The sequence below is a fragment of the Pongo abelii genome, chromosome 19 (genome assembly GCF_028885655.2).
Source record: "Pongo abelii isolate AG06213 chromosome 19, NHGRI_mPonAbe1-v2.0_pri, whole genome shotgun sequence".
NCBI classification, from domain to species: domain Eukaryota; kingdom Metazoa; phylum Chordata; class Mammalia; order Primates; family Hominidae; genus Pongo; species Pongo abelii.
The window spans coordinates 67,088,955-67,101,552 of NC_072004.2; the positions used below are offsets into that span (position 1 = coordinate 67,088,955).

The 12,598-nt window shown below is 50.6% G+C and overlaps 1 protein-coding gene and 1 non-coding gene across 2 annotated transcripts; both read left to right on the forward strand.

The window, feature by feature from the left end:
- The first annotated feature begins 414 nt into the window (after window positions 1–414).
- GIP (gastric inhibitory polypeptide) lies at window positions 415–10,300 on the forward strand. The gene is made up of 6 exons (XM_024235688.2): window positions 415–494; window positions 1,754–1,860; window positions 4,732–4,902; window positions 7,687–7,779; window positions 8,519–8,620; window positions 10,133–10,300. Exons 2-6 carry the CDS (start codon window positions 1,775–1,777, stop codon window positions 10,140–10,142), a joined length of 462 nt encoding a protein of 153 aa, XP_024091456.1. The 5' UTR covers window positions 415–494; window positions 1,754–1,774; the 3' UTR covers window positions 10,143–10,300.
- Window positions 10,301–12,109: 1,809 nt separating this feature from the next.
- LOC112129814 (small nucleolar RNA U13) lies at window positions 12,110–12,213 on the forward strand. The gene has a single exon (XR_002912166.1). It is a non-coding gene; the product is annotated as a small nucleolar RNA U13 (small nucleolar RNA).
- The last annotated feature ends 385 nt before the right edge of the window (window positions 12,214–12,598 follow it).

The window sequence follows — 12,598 nt, forward strand, 5'->3', positions numbered from 1 at the left end:
GCTGGTCTTGAAACCCTGACCTCAGGTGATCCGCCCATCTCGTCCTCCCAAGCGCTGGGATTACAGGCGTGATTCATCGCGCCTGGCCTACAAGCACCCCTTCTAACTGAGGGCAACTGTAAAGGAAGTAGGGCTTAGAAGAATAGTAGTGGGCCCTGTGCCCAGAAGGGAGGAGGAGGAAGAAAAAAGGGGGTACTTAGGGTACCCTACCCACAGGCAGGCCCCAGACAGCAGCTGGAGATAGCCAAATGTTAATCACCAATTAGCACAGTTCAGGTGGAAAGGGCAACTCTATTATGTGTAAAATGGACTTAATGTGGCAGGAGCTGTGGGCTTAATTTCTTGAGATAAGATGCTTTTAGGCTAATCAGCAGGTCTATGCCTAATATAAAGGAGCTGGGGCATGATTTCTTCAGCAGGCTCAGAAGGTCCAGAAGGCAGGGGAAGGAGACCCCTATCTGTCCTTCTTCTGGAAGAGCTGGAAAGGAAGTCTGGTAAGAGAAGTGGAGACAGGGATGGATGAGATGACCCGAGAGCAGGTGGATCTTGGCAACCCTGAGATGCTCAGCAGCCCTGGCATCTTAGTTTTCTCTTCCTCTATATGAGATGTGAGAAGATAGGTGCGGTGCCTCATGCCTGTAATCCCAATACTTTGGGAGCCGAGGTAGGAGGATCATTTGAGCACAGGAGTTCAAGACCAGCCTGGGCAATGGAGGGAAACTCGATCTCTACACATAATTTAAAAAATTTGCTGGGCATGGTGGTACATGCCTGCGGTCCTAGGTACTCGGGAGGGTGAAGTGAAAGGTTTGCCTGAGCCCAGGAGGTCGAGGCTGCAGTAAGCCACGATTGTGTCACTGCACTCCAACCCGGGTGACAGAGCGAAACCCTGTCTCAAAAAAAGAGAAAGAGAAATGAGAAGGTAGTGCTGATGTTTCCTTTATTTATTTATTTATTTAGAGATGGAGTCTCGCTCTGTCACCCAGGCTAGAGTGCACTGGCACGATCTCGGCTCACTGCAACCTCTTCCTCCCAGGTTCAAGTGATTCTTGTGCCTCAGCCTCCTGAATAGCTGGGATCACAGGCGCGCACCACCACACCTGGCTAATCTTTGTCTTTTATGTGGAGACAGGATTTCACCATATTGGCCAGGCTGATCTCAAACTACTGACCTCAAGTGATCCGCCCACCTGGGCCTCCCAAAGTGCTGGCATTGCAGGCATGAGCCACTGCACCCAGCCTGGTCCATCTTTTGGTCAGGTTCTATGTCCCTTCTAGTCACTAACTCCAGTGCACAGCACCCCTCACCTTCCCCCATGGTGTTGCCCCAGGCTTTTAGAAAAGGTCCAAACTGCCCAGGCGCAATGGCCCACGCCTGTTATCCCAGCACTTTGGGAGGCCCAGGCGGGCGGATCACAAGGTCAGGAGTTCGAGACCAGCCTGGCCAATATGGTGAAACCCTGTCTGTACTAAAAATACAAAAATTAGCCGGGCGTGGTGGCACATGTCTGTAGTCCAGGCTACTCGAGAGGCTGAGGCAGAAGAATGGCTTGAACCTAGGAGGTAGAGGTGGCAGTGAGCCAAGATTGCGCCACTGCACTCCCGCCTGGACGACAGAGCGAGACTCCATCTCAAAAAAAAAAAAAAAAAAAAGGAAAAGAAGAGGTCCAAACCTCAGGGCTTCGCCCCTCTCCAGCTTTCAGAGCCCCTACTGGTTGCTCTCTCAGCATGTCCTGGCTTTTTTCTGTCTTAGCTCAGGAAACAACCTTGGAAGATGGTGGCCATGAAGACCTTTGCTCCGCTGCTGCTGTCCCTGTTCCTGGCAGTGGGACTAGGAGAGAAGAAAGAGGGTCACTCCAGGTAGGAGTGGTGAGAGGAAAGGGATGGGGCAGAGGACGGGTTAGGGGATGACAGGTTCTGGATTTGTTTCTAGGGGGAGATGAGAAAGGGAAGGAATCCAGGCTAAGAGGTAGGAAGCTCCAGGGAAATACCTGTCGGCAGCATGAGTGCAAAGTGAGCACTGAGCCAGAGAGGATTTATTGTGTGCTGCTGTTACAGTGGGAGAGACTATGGTTAGATCTCTGGAGGGACTTCCTGGTGGTTAATTGTCCGAAGATGACAGAATCTCCCTTCCCAATAAATGCTTTATTCATTTATGCATGTTTCCTTCTTTCTTTTCTTTTTTTCTTTTTTATTTTTTTGAGACAGGATCTTGCCCTGTCGCCCAGGCTGGAGTGCAGTGGCGTGATCGCAGCTCACTGCAGCCTCTGCCTGCCAGGCTCAAGCATCCTCCCACCTCAGCCTCCCGAGCAGCTAGGACCACAGGCGCGCACCACCACGCTCGGCTAATTTTTGAATTTTTTGTAGAGATGAGGTTTTGCCATATTACCCAGGCTTATGAATGCATTCTTTTTTTTCTATTCTTTTCTTTTTCTTTCTTTTTTTTTTTTTTTGGGATGGAGTCTCCCTCTGTCACCCAGGCTGGAGTGTGGTGGCACAATCTCGGCTCACTGCAACCTCTGCCTCCTGGGTTCGAGCAATTTTCCCTGCCTCAGCTTACCGAGTAGCTGGGATTACAGGTGCCCACCACCATGCCCAGCTAATTTTTGTACTTTTAGTAGAGATGGGGTTTCACTATGTTGGCCAGGCTGGTCTCGAACTCCTGACCTTAGATGATCCATCCACCTTGGCATCCCAAAGTGCTAGGATTGAAGGCGTGTAATCCCTGTGCCTGGCCCTTTTTTTTTTTTGAGCTGGAGTCTCACTCTGTCGCCCAGGCTGGAGTGCAGTGGTGCAGTCTTGGCTCACTGCAACCTTTACCTCTCAGGTTCAAGCAATTCTCCTGCCTCAGCCTGGGATTACAGGTGCCTACCACCACGCCCAGCTAAATTTTTTGTATTTTTAGTAGAGACGGGGTTTTGCCATGTTGGCCAGGCTGGTCTTGAACTCCTGTCCTCAAATGATCCACTTGCCTCGGCTTCCCAAAGTGCTGGGATTACAGGTGTGAGCCACCATGCCCGGCCATTATGCATGCTTTCAATCAAATTTTAGAGAGGGCCTCCTCTGTACCAGGCACAAGGGATGTATGTGAACATCGGTCCATAAACGCCTCTGCCTTCATGAAGCACACAGACCCAAGGGGTAAATAGACCAAGAACCATATAGGCATGTTGTAAATCATCATGAGTACTGTATGGAAAAGCAGAGAATATGACCAGCGAATATAGCAGGGGGCTCTGACCGTGTTTTCAGGAACAAGAAATAACTTGTTTGAGTAGAGTTAGGGCTTTCTCAGGTGCAAGGACAAACCATATGCCCACGTAAATTTGGCATAGGTAATTTGTAAATTTGAGGCACAGATGTCAGAACACATACAAGGAAACAGTATCGTGTAGATGTTTCTTTCTTTTTTTTTTTTTTTGAAATATAGTCTCACTATGTCGTCCAGGCTGGAGTGCACTGGCGCGATCTTGGCTCACTGCAACCTCCGCCTTCCGGGTTCAAGCAATTCTCTGCCTTAGCCTCCCAAGCAGCTGGGATTACAGGCACCCACCACCACGCCCGGCTAACTTTTGTATTTTTAGTAGAGATGGGGTTTCACCATCTTGGCCATGCTGGTCTTGAACTCCTGACCTCGTGATCTACCTGCTTGGACCTCCCAAAGTGCTAGGATTACAGGCGTGAGCCACTGTGCCTGGCCTGTATCATGTAGATGTTAAGAACATAGATCTGAGCCCAGATGGCCTGGAGTAAATCCCGGATCTGTTACCTATACGGAGTGGCAGATAATAAGATAATAATAAGGTAATCTCTGCACCTTGGTTTCTCCATTCACAAAATGGGGATATAAATAGAACCTACCTCATAGGATGTTGTGAGGATGAAATTATTTCATGGACTCAAGGGCTTACACAGTGCTTCTCAGAGCTTTCGTATGAGTTGACTATTGTTATGGAATGTGAACCAAGGAATTGAATCAGGAAGGGCCAGGGCAGGAAGAATAAAGGAGGGAATTGTGTGACTCAGTCTTTTCAGATGAGGCGACCCCGATCCCTTTTTTTTTTTTTTTTTTGAGATGGAGTCTCACTTTGTCACCTAGGCTGGAATGCAGTGGCACGATCTCTGCTCACTGCAAGCAGTGCCTCCCGGGTTCATGCCATTCTCCTGCCTCAGCCTCCCAAGTAGCTGGGACTACAGGTGCCCGCCACCACGCCTGGCTAATTTTTTTGTATTTTTAGTAGAGACGGGGTTTCACCATGTTAGCCAGGATGGTCTCGATCTCCTGACCCTGTGATCTGCCCGCCTCGGCCTCCCAAAGTGCTGGGATTACAGGCGTGAGCCACCACGCCCGGCCAATGCCTGGCTAATTTTTGTATTTTTAGTAGAGACAGGATTTCTCCATATTGGTCAGGCTGGTCTCAATCCCGACCTCAGGTGATCCGCCTGCCTTGGCCTCCCAAAGTGCTGGGATTACAGGCATGAGCCACCGCGCCTGGCCCCCTGATCTCTTTTTGCCCAGAATCCAGAGCCACACACACTGAGGCTGCAGGAAGTGGGCCCTGGAGCTGAGGATAAAGCCTGGGGTGGGGTGGGGAAGTGGATCCACAGGGAGTCTCCATAAAAATGGACTGGTTTGTTTTCAAGTGTCTGCCTTCTCTTAGTGACAGTCATTTACCCTAGCATTGTGATTCTCCCCCCATCTCTGCCCCTTCTCTGCACCCTTGTTTCCAGCCCTCTCCCCTCCCTGCCTGTTGGATCTCATGCTAAGGTGAGCAGCCCTCAACCTCGAGGCCCCAGGTACGCGGAAGGGACTTTCATCAGTGACTACAGTATTGCCATGGACAAGATTCACCAACAAGACTTTGTGAACTGGCTGCTGGCCCAAAAGGGGAAGAAGAATGAGTGAGTCGTTGCTTACACTCCTCCTGTTCCCTGTGCCGGGCTCTGCCTTCCTACCTTCAGAGGAGGCCACTGGCTGTGGCCACACAGGCCACGTGATGCACAACCCCAGGTGGCACCTTTCTTTTTCTTTTTTTTTTTGAGACGGAGTCTCACTCTGTCGCCCAGGCTGGAGTGCAGTGGCGCGATATCGGCTCACTGCAAGCTCCGCCTCCCGGGTTCACGCCATTCTCCTGCCTCAGCCTCCTGAGTAGCTTGGGACTACAGGCGACTGCCACCACGCCCGGCTAATTTTTATTTTTTTATTTTTAGTAGATACGGGGTTTCACTGTGATAGCCAGGATGGTCTCGATCTGACCTTGTGATCCCCCCGCCTTGGCCTCCCAAGTGCTGGGATTACAGGCGTGAGCCACCGTGCCCGGCCTCTCTCTCTTTTTTTCTTTTTTTTTGAGACAGAGTTTTGCTCTTGTTGCCCAGGCTGGAGTGCAATGGTGCGATCTTGGCTCACTGCAACCTCCACCTCCTGGATTCAAGCGATTCCCCTGCCTCAGCCTCCCGAGTAGCTAGGATTACAGGCATGCGCCACCACGCCCGGCTAATTTTGTATTTTTTTTTTCTTTTGAGATGAAGTCTAGTTCTCTTGCCCAGGCTGGAGTGCAGTGGCTCGATCTTGGCTCACTGCAACTTCCGCCTCCTGGGTTCAAGCGATTCTTCTACCTCAGCCTCCTGAGTAGCTGGGACTACAGGCATGCGCCACCATACCTGGCTAATTTTTTTTTTTTTTTTTTGTATTTTCAGTAGAGACGGGGTTTCACCATGTTGACCAGTCTGGTTCTCGAACTCCTGACCTCGTGATCCGCCCACCTCAGCCTCCCAAAGTGCTGGGATTACAGGCATGAGCCACCGCGCCCGGCCTAATTTTGTATTTTTAGTAGAGACGGGGTTCCATGTTGGTCAGGCTGGTCTCAAACTCCTGACCTCAGGTGATCCACCTGCCTTGGCCTCCCAAAGTGCTGAGATTACAGGTGTGAGCCACCACACCCAGCCTGGGTGGCACCTTTCACCAGGCAAGGATGGGGAGTCAGACATGGTAGCTCTGGCCAGGACCCTGACTTGGGCACCAGTCTAGGCTAGGGGTAGGGACCAGGGCTATTCCCTAATCCTTTACTAGTTTTTTTTTTTTCCCCTTCTTTTTTTTTTTTTGAGACGGAGTCTTGCCTTGTCACCCAGGCTGGAGTGCAGTGGCACGATCTTGGCTCACTGCAAGCTCCGCTTCCCGGGTTCATGTCATTCTCCTGCCTCAGCCTCCCGAGTAGCTGGGACTACAGGTGCCCGCCACCACGCATGGCTAATTTTTTGCATTTTCTTAGTAGAGACGGGGTTTCACCGTGTTGGCCAGGATGGTCTCGATCTGCTGACCTCGTGATCCGCCCTCCTTGGCCTCCCAAAGTGCTGGGATTACAGGCGTGAGCCACCGTGCCCAGCCTCCCTTCTTTTTTTGAGACAGGATCTCTCTCTGTCACCCAGGCTGGAGGGCAGTGGCACCATCATGGCTCACTGCAGCCTTGACCTCCTGGGCTCAAGCAATCCTCCCACCTCAGCCTCCCGAGTAGCTGTGACTACAGCTTCACACCACCATGCCCGGCTAATTTTTAAAATTATTTGTAGAGACAGAGTCTTACTGTGTTGCCCAGCCTAGTCTCAAACTCCTGGGCTTAAGTGATCCACTCGCCTTGGCCTCCCAAAGTGCTGGGATTACAAGTGTGAGCCACTGTGTTGGCCCTAATCCTTTACTTCGAAGGGGAGGAGTCAGAAGATGTATGGGAGCTCAGAAAGGATCCCCAGGGGTCTGAGGATGAAGCAAGGGAGAGAGGGGCTCCTTCTAATGACTGCTTGCTTGGCGGTGGCCACTTTAGACTGTGAAAACAGGATTGGCTAGCGCCAGGCCCAGAAGCTCACACCTGTAATCCTAGCACTTTGGGAGGCCAAGGCAGGCAGATCACAAGGTCAGGAGATTGAGGCCCTCCTGGCCAACATGGTGAAACCCTGTCTCTACTAAAAATACAAAGATTAGCTGGGTGTGGTGGCGCGTGCCTGTAATTCCAGCTACTCCGGAGGCTGAGGCATGAGAATTGCTTGAACCCTGGAGGCGGACATTGCAGTGAGCTGAGATTGCACCACTGCACCCCAGCCTGGCAACAGAGCGAGACTCCGTCTCAAAAAAGAAAAGGAAAGAAAATAGGGTTGGCTGTGCATGGTGGCTCACGCCTGTAATCCCAGCACTTTGGGAGGCTGAGGTAGGTAGATTGTTTGAGCTCATGAGTTCGTTCGAGACCAGCCTGGGCAACATGGCAAACAAAAAGTACAAAAATTAGCTGGGTGTGGTGATGCCTGCCTGTAGTTTCAGCTACTCGGGAGGCTGAGATGGGAAGATGGCTTGAGCCTGGGGGCAGAGGTTGCAGTGAGCCGAGATGGTGCCCCTGCACTCCAGCCTGGGCAATACAGCCAGACCCTGTCTCTCACACACACACCAAAAAAAATGAAGAGAAGATTAACTGTCCTCGTCCTTCTCCCTGCTTTATGCCAAGTCTCTTTCCCCACCCTCTCTGGTCAGCATGGTAGATTCTGAAAAGCTGTTCACTGGTGGAGGCAGCTGAAGACCACCGTTAGGTGGGGTTGAGTGGAAAAAGGTACCCTCTGCTTTTGGGGTTCAGGTATTAAAAGATTCAAGTGTCCCTAGACTGGAATCTCCGCAGCTTCCCCACTCTCTAATCTTTATCTTCCCAGCTGGAAACACAACATCACCCAGAGGGAGGCTCGGGCACTGGAGCTGGCCAGTCAAGCTAATAGGAAGGAGGAGGAGGCAGTGGAGCCACAGAGGTGAGTCAGGGAGCAGAGGGAAGGGAGGGAGCCGAGCCTCCTGCCCAGCCCCCACCTCTTTGTTCCCTCTCCCTGACCCCAGAGCAGAGCAAGGACCTGCGATAAGCATCCTCTTCCTCTCAGAGTTCAAAGAGGGGTCTTCATTGAGCAAACTCCTGGAGGTCAGCCCAAGCTTAAGGAAGAAGCCTTGGAGGAACGGGAGGGGTCCTAGGAGGTGTTTCAGGGACAGGGTTTCTAAGATTGATGACTTCATGCACAGCACAGTCACTGAGTCAGGAGAAGGGCAGGAAAGAAGAGACCTCAGGTCCTGGCCTCACCACCTCTCCCTGCCAAACCTTGGGAAGGCTGTTTGTGAAAGAGCGGGGGATCTTCCCAGGCCCACTCCCCTGAAATCAGTTATCCCCTCTCTGAATGGCACAGATCATTTCAAAGAGTGAATGTGCCCAGAGTACTCTCTGCATTCTGAAACACTGGCAGAGGTGGATGGGCGGAACATCTCACACCAGAATTCTGTTTGACTCTCCCTGTATGAAGAGTCCATATTCCCCAGGCAGGCAGCGCTGGGTGGGGCTGGCAGAAAGGAGGCTCCAGATCTCAGAGCTGAGCCAACGGAGAGGCAGCTGTGTCGGCTCCCTCCCCCCATCCGCGGCTGCCCCTCAATGGTGTCCCCAGCCCTGTGTTTACCCTCTCTGGGCGAGGCTCCGGCTAAAATAGTTAGCCAGAGGCTGTTCCGTTGCAGCTCCCCAGCCAAGAACCCCAGCGATGAAGATTTGCTGCGGGACTTGCTGATTCAAGAGCTGTTGGCCTGCTTGGTGGATCAGACAAACCTCTGCAGGCTCAGGTAGGGGAGTGTGGTGTTGTACAGCGGTTCTAACTTGAGCTTGGGCATCAGACATGAATTCAGATCTTTGCCCCTCCACATGCTGGCTGATTACATAGCCTTTCTGAACCTCAGTGTTTTCATTAAAATCAGAGGTATAGAATCATTTCACGGGATTGTTGTGAGCTTTAAGTAAGAGAATGCAAGTGGAAAAATACAAAGAAAAAAAACAAAAGGAAAAAAAAGACAATTCAAGTGGAGACCTGAGGGCCATCTTTGAGGAATAATAAGAGCTCTGCAAGGTTAGCAGCTCTGATTACTATTTGTTCTTCTTCCTCACTCTTCCAGGCGAGGTGATGCTCTCCCCTGCCTATCCCTACCTGCCTATCCCTACCCACCAAGAGCCCATCCTGTGCCCTGCCTGTCCCTACACACCGAGCTGAGCCCATCCTGTGCCCTGCCAATCCCCAATCCTACCCACCGAGCTGAGCCCAATCTCGTTCTCAGCTTTCCCTCTGTACCCTTGGGCCATGGCACCTTCCTGGTGATGGGAAACTACACAGTTAGAGGCATGTTTTCTTTCTCTGTGGCCACTGCTGGCTTCAACGGTCTCTTGAATCCACCTCATCAGCTAGAAAATTCTTCAGTCCATTCCTTATGTTCCAGAATCGAGGGACTAAATATTATGAAAAGACCTGTCCACCTAAAGGGTGAGACAGGACCCTCATGATGCAGACACGGAGGCATGGAAACCAAAACACCTCATACGTTTATGCTGAGCAGCTAGGGAGGGATTGAGGGAGCAAATCTGGGACAGGAACCTCAGGAGGGGAAGAAGGGACAGGAGTGTGAGCAGATCCATGGAGAAGAGGGTGTAAGAAAATCTCCGTAAGAAGGTGGATAACAGTCTCTGTACTTTTGTGAATTATTTTGATTACTTATCATTAAAATGGTGATTTGATGGGGCAAAGGTTGGAGCATTGCTTGAGGCTAGGAGTTCAAGACTGCAGTGATCTATGATCACATCTGTAAACAGTCACTGCACTCCAGCTTGGGCACCACAGTGAGACTGTCTCTTAAAAAACTGGTAAAATGAGGCCAGGCACGGTGGCTCATGCCTGTAATCCCAGCACTTTGGGAGGCCGAGGAGGGTGGATCACGAGGTCAGGAGATCGAGACCATCCGGGCTAACACAGTGAAACCCCGTCTCTACTAAAAATACAAAAAATTAGCCGGGCGTGGTGGCGGGCGCCTGTAGTCCCAGCTACTCGGGAGGCTGAGGCAGGAGAATGGCATGAACCCGGGAGGTGGAGCTTGCAGTGAGCCAAGATCGCGCACACTGCACTCCAACCTAGGCGATAGAGCGAGACTCCATCTCAAAAAAAAAAAAAAAGTAAATTGATAAAAATTAAAATATTTAAAAAGGTGATTTGAAGGTAGGAGGGGTTCAACATTGGTTGGGTCCCAGGATAAATGTGCTTGGCCAACTCCAAGTCCATAACAACCTTACTGTCCTTTCCCCACTCTCTCCAGGTCTCGGTGACTCTGACCACACCCAGCTCAGAACTGGATTCTGCCCTTCACTTAGCGCCTGCCTCAGCCCCACTCCAGAATAGCCAAGAGAACCCAAACCAATAAAGTTTATGCTGAGATAAGTCGAGCCCATTGTGAAAATTTATTAAAATGACTACTGAGCACTAACAGGGCATGTTTGTCTTTGTGTATCTCTGTGTATGGGCACCACCCAATGGAAAGGAAATATGGTCTGGGCATGGTGGCACATGCCTGTAATCCCAGTACTCTGGGAGGCTGAGTCTGGAGGATTGCTTAACCTCAGAAGTTCAAGACCAAACTGGGTAACAGAGTGAGACCCCATCTTTTTTTTTTTTTTTTTGAGATGGAGTCTCACTCTGTCGTCCAGGCTGGAGTGCAATGGTGCAATCTCGGCTCACTGCAACCTCTGCCTCCTGGGTTCAAGTGATTCTCCTGCCTCAGCCTCCCAAGTAGCTGGGATTACAGGTGCCCACCACCACACCTGGCTAATTTTTTTTTTTTTTTTGAGATGGAGTCTTGCTTTTGTTACCCAGGCTGGATGGAGCGCAATGGCGAGATCTCAGCTCACCGCAGCCTCTGCCTCCCAGGTTCAGTTGATTCTCTTGCCTCAGCCTCCTGAGTAGCTGGGATTACAGGCATGCGCCACCACGCCCAGCTAATTTTGTATTTTTAGTAGAGATGGGGTTTCTCCACGTTGGTCAGGCTGGTCTCGAACTCCCGGCCTCAAGTGATCTGCCTGCCTCTGTCTCCCAAAGTGCTGGGATTAAAGGCGTGAGCCACTGTGCTAGGCCTAATTTTTTATTTTTAGTAGAGACAAGGTTTCGCCATGTTGGCCAGGCTGGTCTTGAACTCCTGGCCTCAGGTGATCCGCCTGCCTCGGCCTCCCAAAGTGGTGGGATTATAGGCATGAGCCATCGTACCTGCCTGAGACCCCGTCTTTAAAATAAAAAATAAAAAGAGGGCGGGTGTGGTGGCGCAAGCCTGTCATCCCAACACTTTGGGAGCTTGAGGTGGGCAGATCACTTGAGGTCAGGAGTTTGAGACCAGCCTTGCCAACATGGCAAAACCTCATCTCTACTAAATGTACAACAATTAGCTGGGCATGATGACAGGCACCTGTAGTCCCAGCTACTCAGGAGGCTGAGGCAGGAGAATCGCTTTGACCCAGGAGGCAGAGGTTGCAGTGAGCTGAGATTGCGCAACTGCACTCCAATCTGGGTAACACAGCAAGACTCTGACTCTGTCATGCACACACACAAAAAAAAAGTAAAGAAAAGAAAAGGATCATTTGAGGTCAGGAATTCGAGACCAGCCTGGCCAACATGGTGAAACCCTGTCTCTACTAAAAATACAAAAAAAAAAAAAAAAAAAAAAGAACCAGGCATGGTGGTGCACGCTTGTAATCCCAGCTAATCGGGAGGTTGAAGCACGAGAATCACTTGAACCCAGGAAGCAGAGGTTGCAGTGAGCTGAGATCACACCACTGCACTACATCCAGCCTGGGTGACAAAGTGAGACCCTGTCTCCAAAAAAAAAAAAAAAAAAGAAAAGGAAATATGGTTTTTACTTGCATCTGTTAATTCATCTATTTATTCTACAAGCACTTATTGGAAATTTAATATTGGCAGGGGCTGTGCTAAACACTGTATATACAGCAATGAAGAAAATGGACACAATCCTTGCCCCCGAAGAGCTTAAAGTCTGGTGACAAAGAAAGACCTCTAGTTTTTTTGTGGTTTTGTTTGTTTTACTGGGAGAGTCTTGCTGTGTTACCCGTGCTGGGGTACAGTGCTGTAATCATAGCTCACTGCAACTCCGAGCTCCTGGGCTCAAGCGATCTTGCCACTTCAGCCTCCCGAGTAGCTGGGAGAAGTTGGGACTACAGGCATGTGCCGCCACGCCCAATTAACCAAAAAAGAAAAAAAATTCTGTGTAGAGAAAAGGTCTGTTCCTCTGATCCTTTTGTAGTGCATGAGTGTGATGATTGGGTGTTCACGGGCATGTGTGAGATGTGCCACCCTTGAACTTTGTTACAGTGTTGGCACATTACCCTTCTGACATGAAGAAAAGAAAAAAAAGATAGAAAAAAGGAGTCTCGGCTGGGCATGGTGGCTCACGCCTGTAATCCCAGCACTTTAGGAGGCTGAGGCGGGCAGATCACCTGAGGTCAGGAGTTTGAGACCAGCCTGGCCAACATGGTGAAACCCCATCTCTACAAAAATACAAAAAAAATTAGCCAGGCATGATAGTGGGTGCCTGTAATCCCTGCTACTCAGGAGGCTGAGGTGGAAGAATCACTTGAACCCAGGAGGCAGAGGTTGCAGTGAGCCAAGATTGCGCCATTGCACTCCAGCCTGGGTGACAGAGCGAGACTCGGTCTCAAAAAAAAAAAAAAAAAGGCCAGGTGCAGTGGCTAATGCCTGTAATCCCAGCACTTTGGGAGGC

Bases quoted from the DNA above. Each gene is read 5' to 3' on its own strand.
- GIP (XM_024235688.2), top strand. From the start codon at position 1,775: ATGGTGGCCATGAAGACCTTTGCTCCGCTGCTGCTGTCCCTGTTCCTG. The intron at 1,861-4,731 runs GTAGGAGTGGTG...CCTTGTTTCCAG, and splicing joins AAGAAAGAGGGTCACTCCAG to CCCTCTCCCCTCCCTGCCTG. The intron at 4,903-7,686 runs GTGAGTCGTTGC...TTATCTTCCCAG, and splicing joins CAAAAGGGGAAGAAGAATGA to CTGGAAACACAACATCACCC.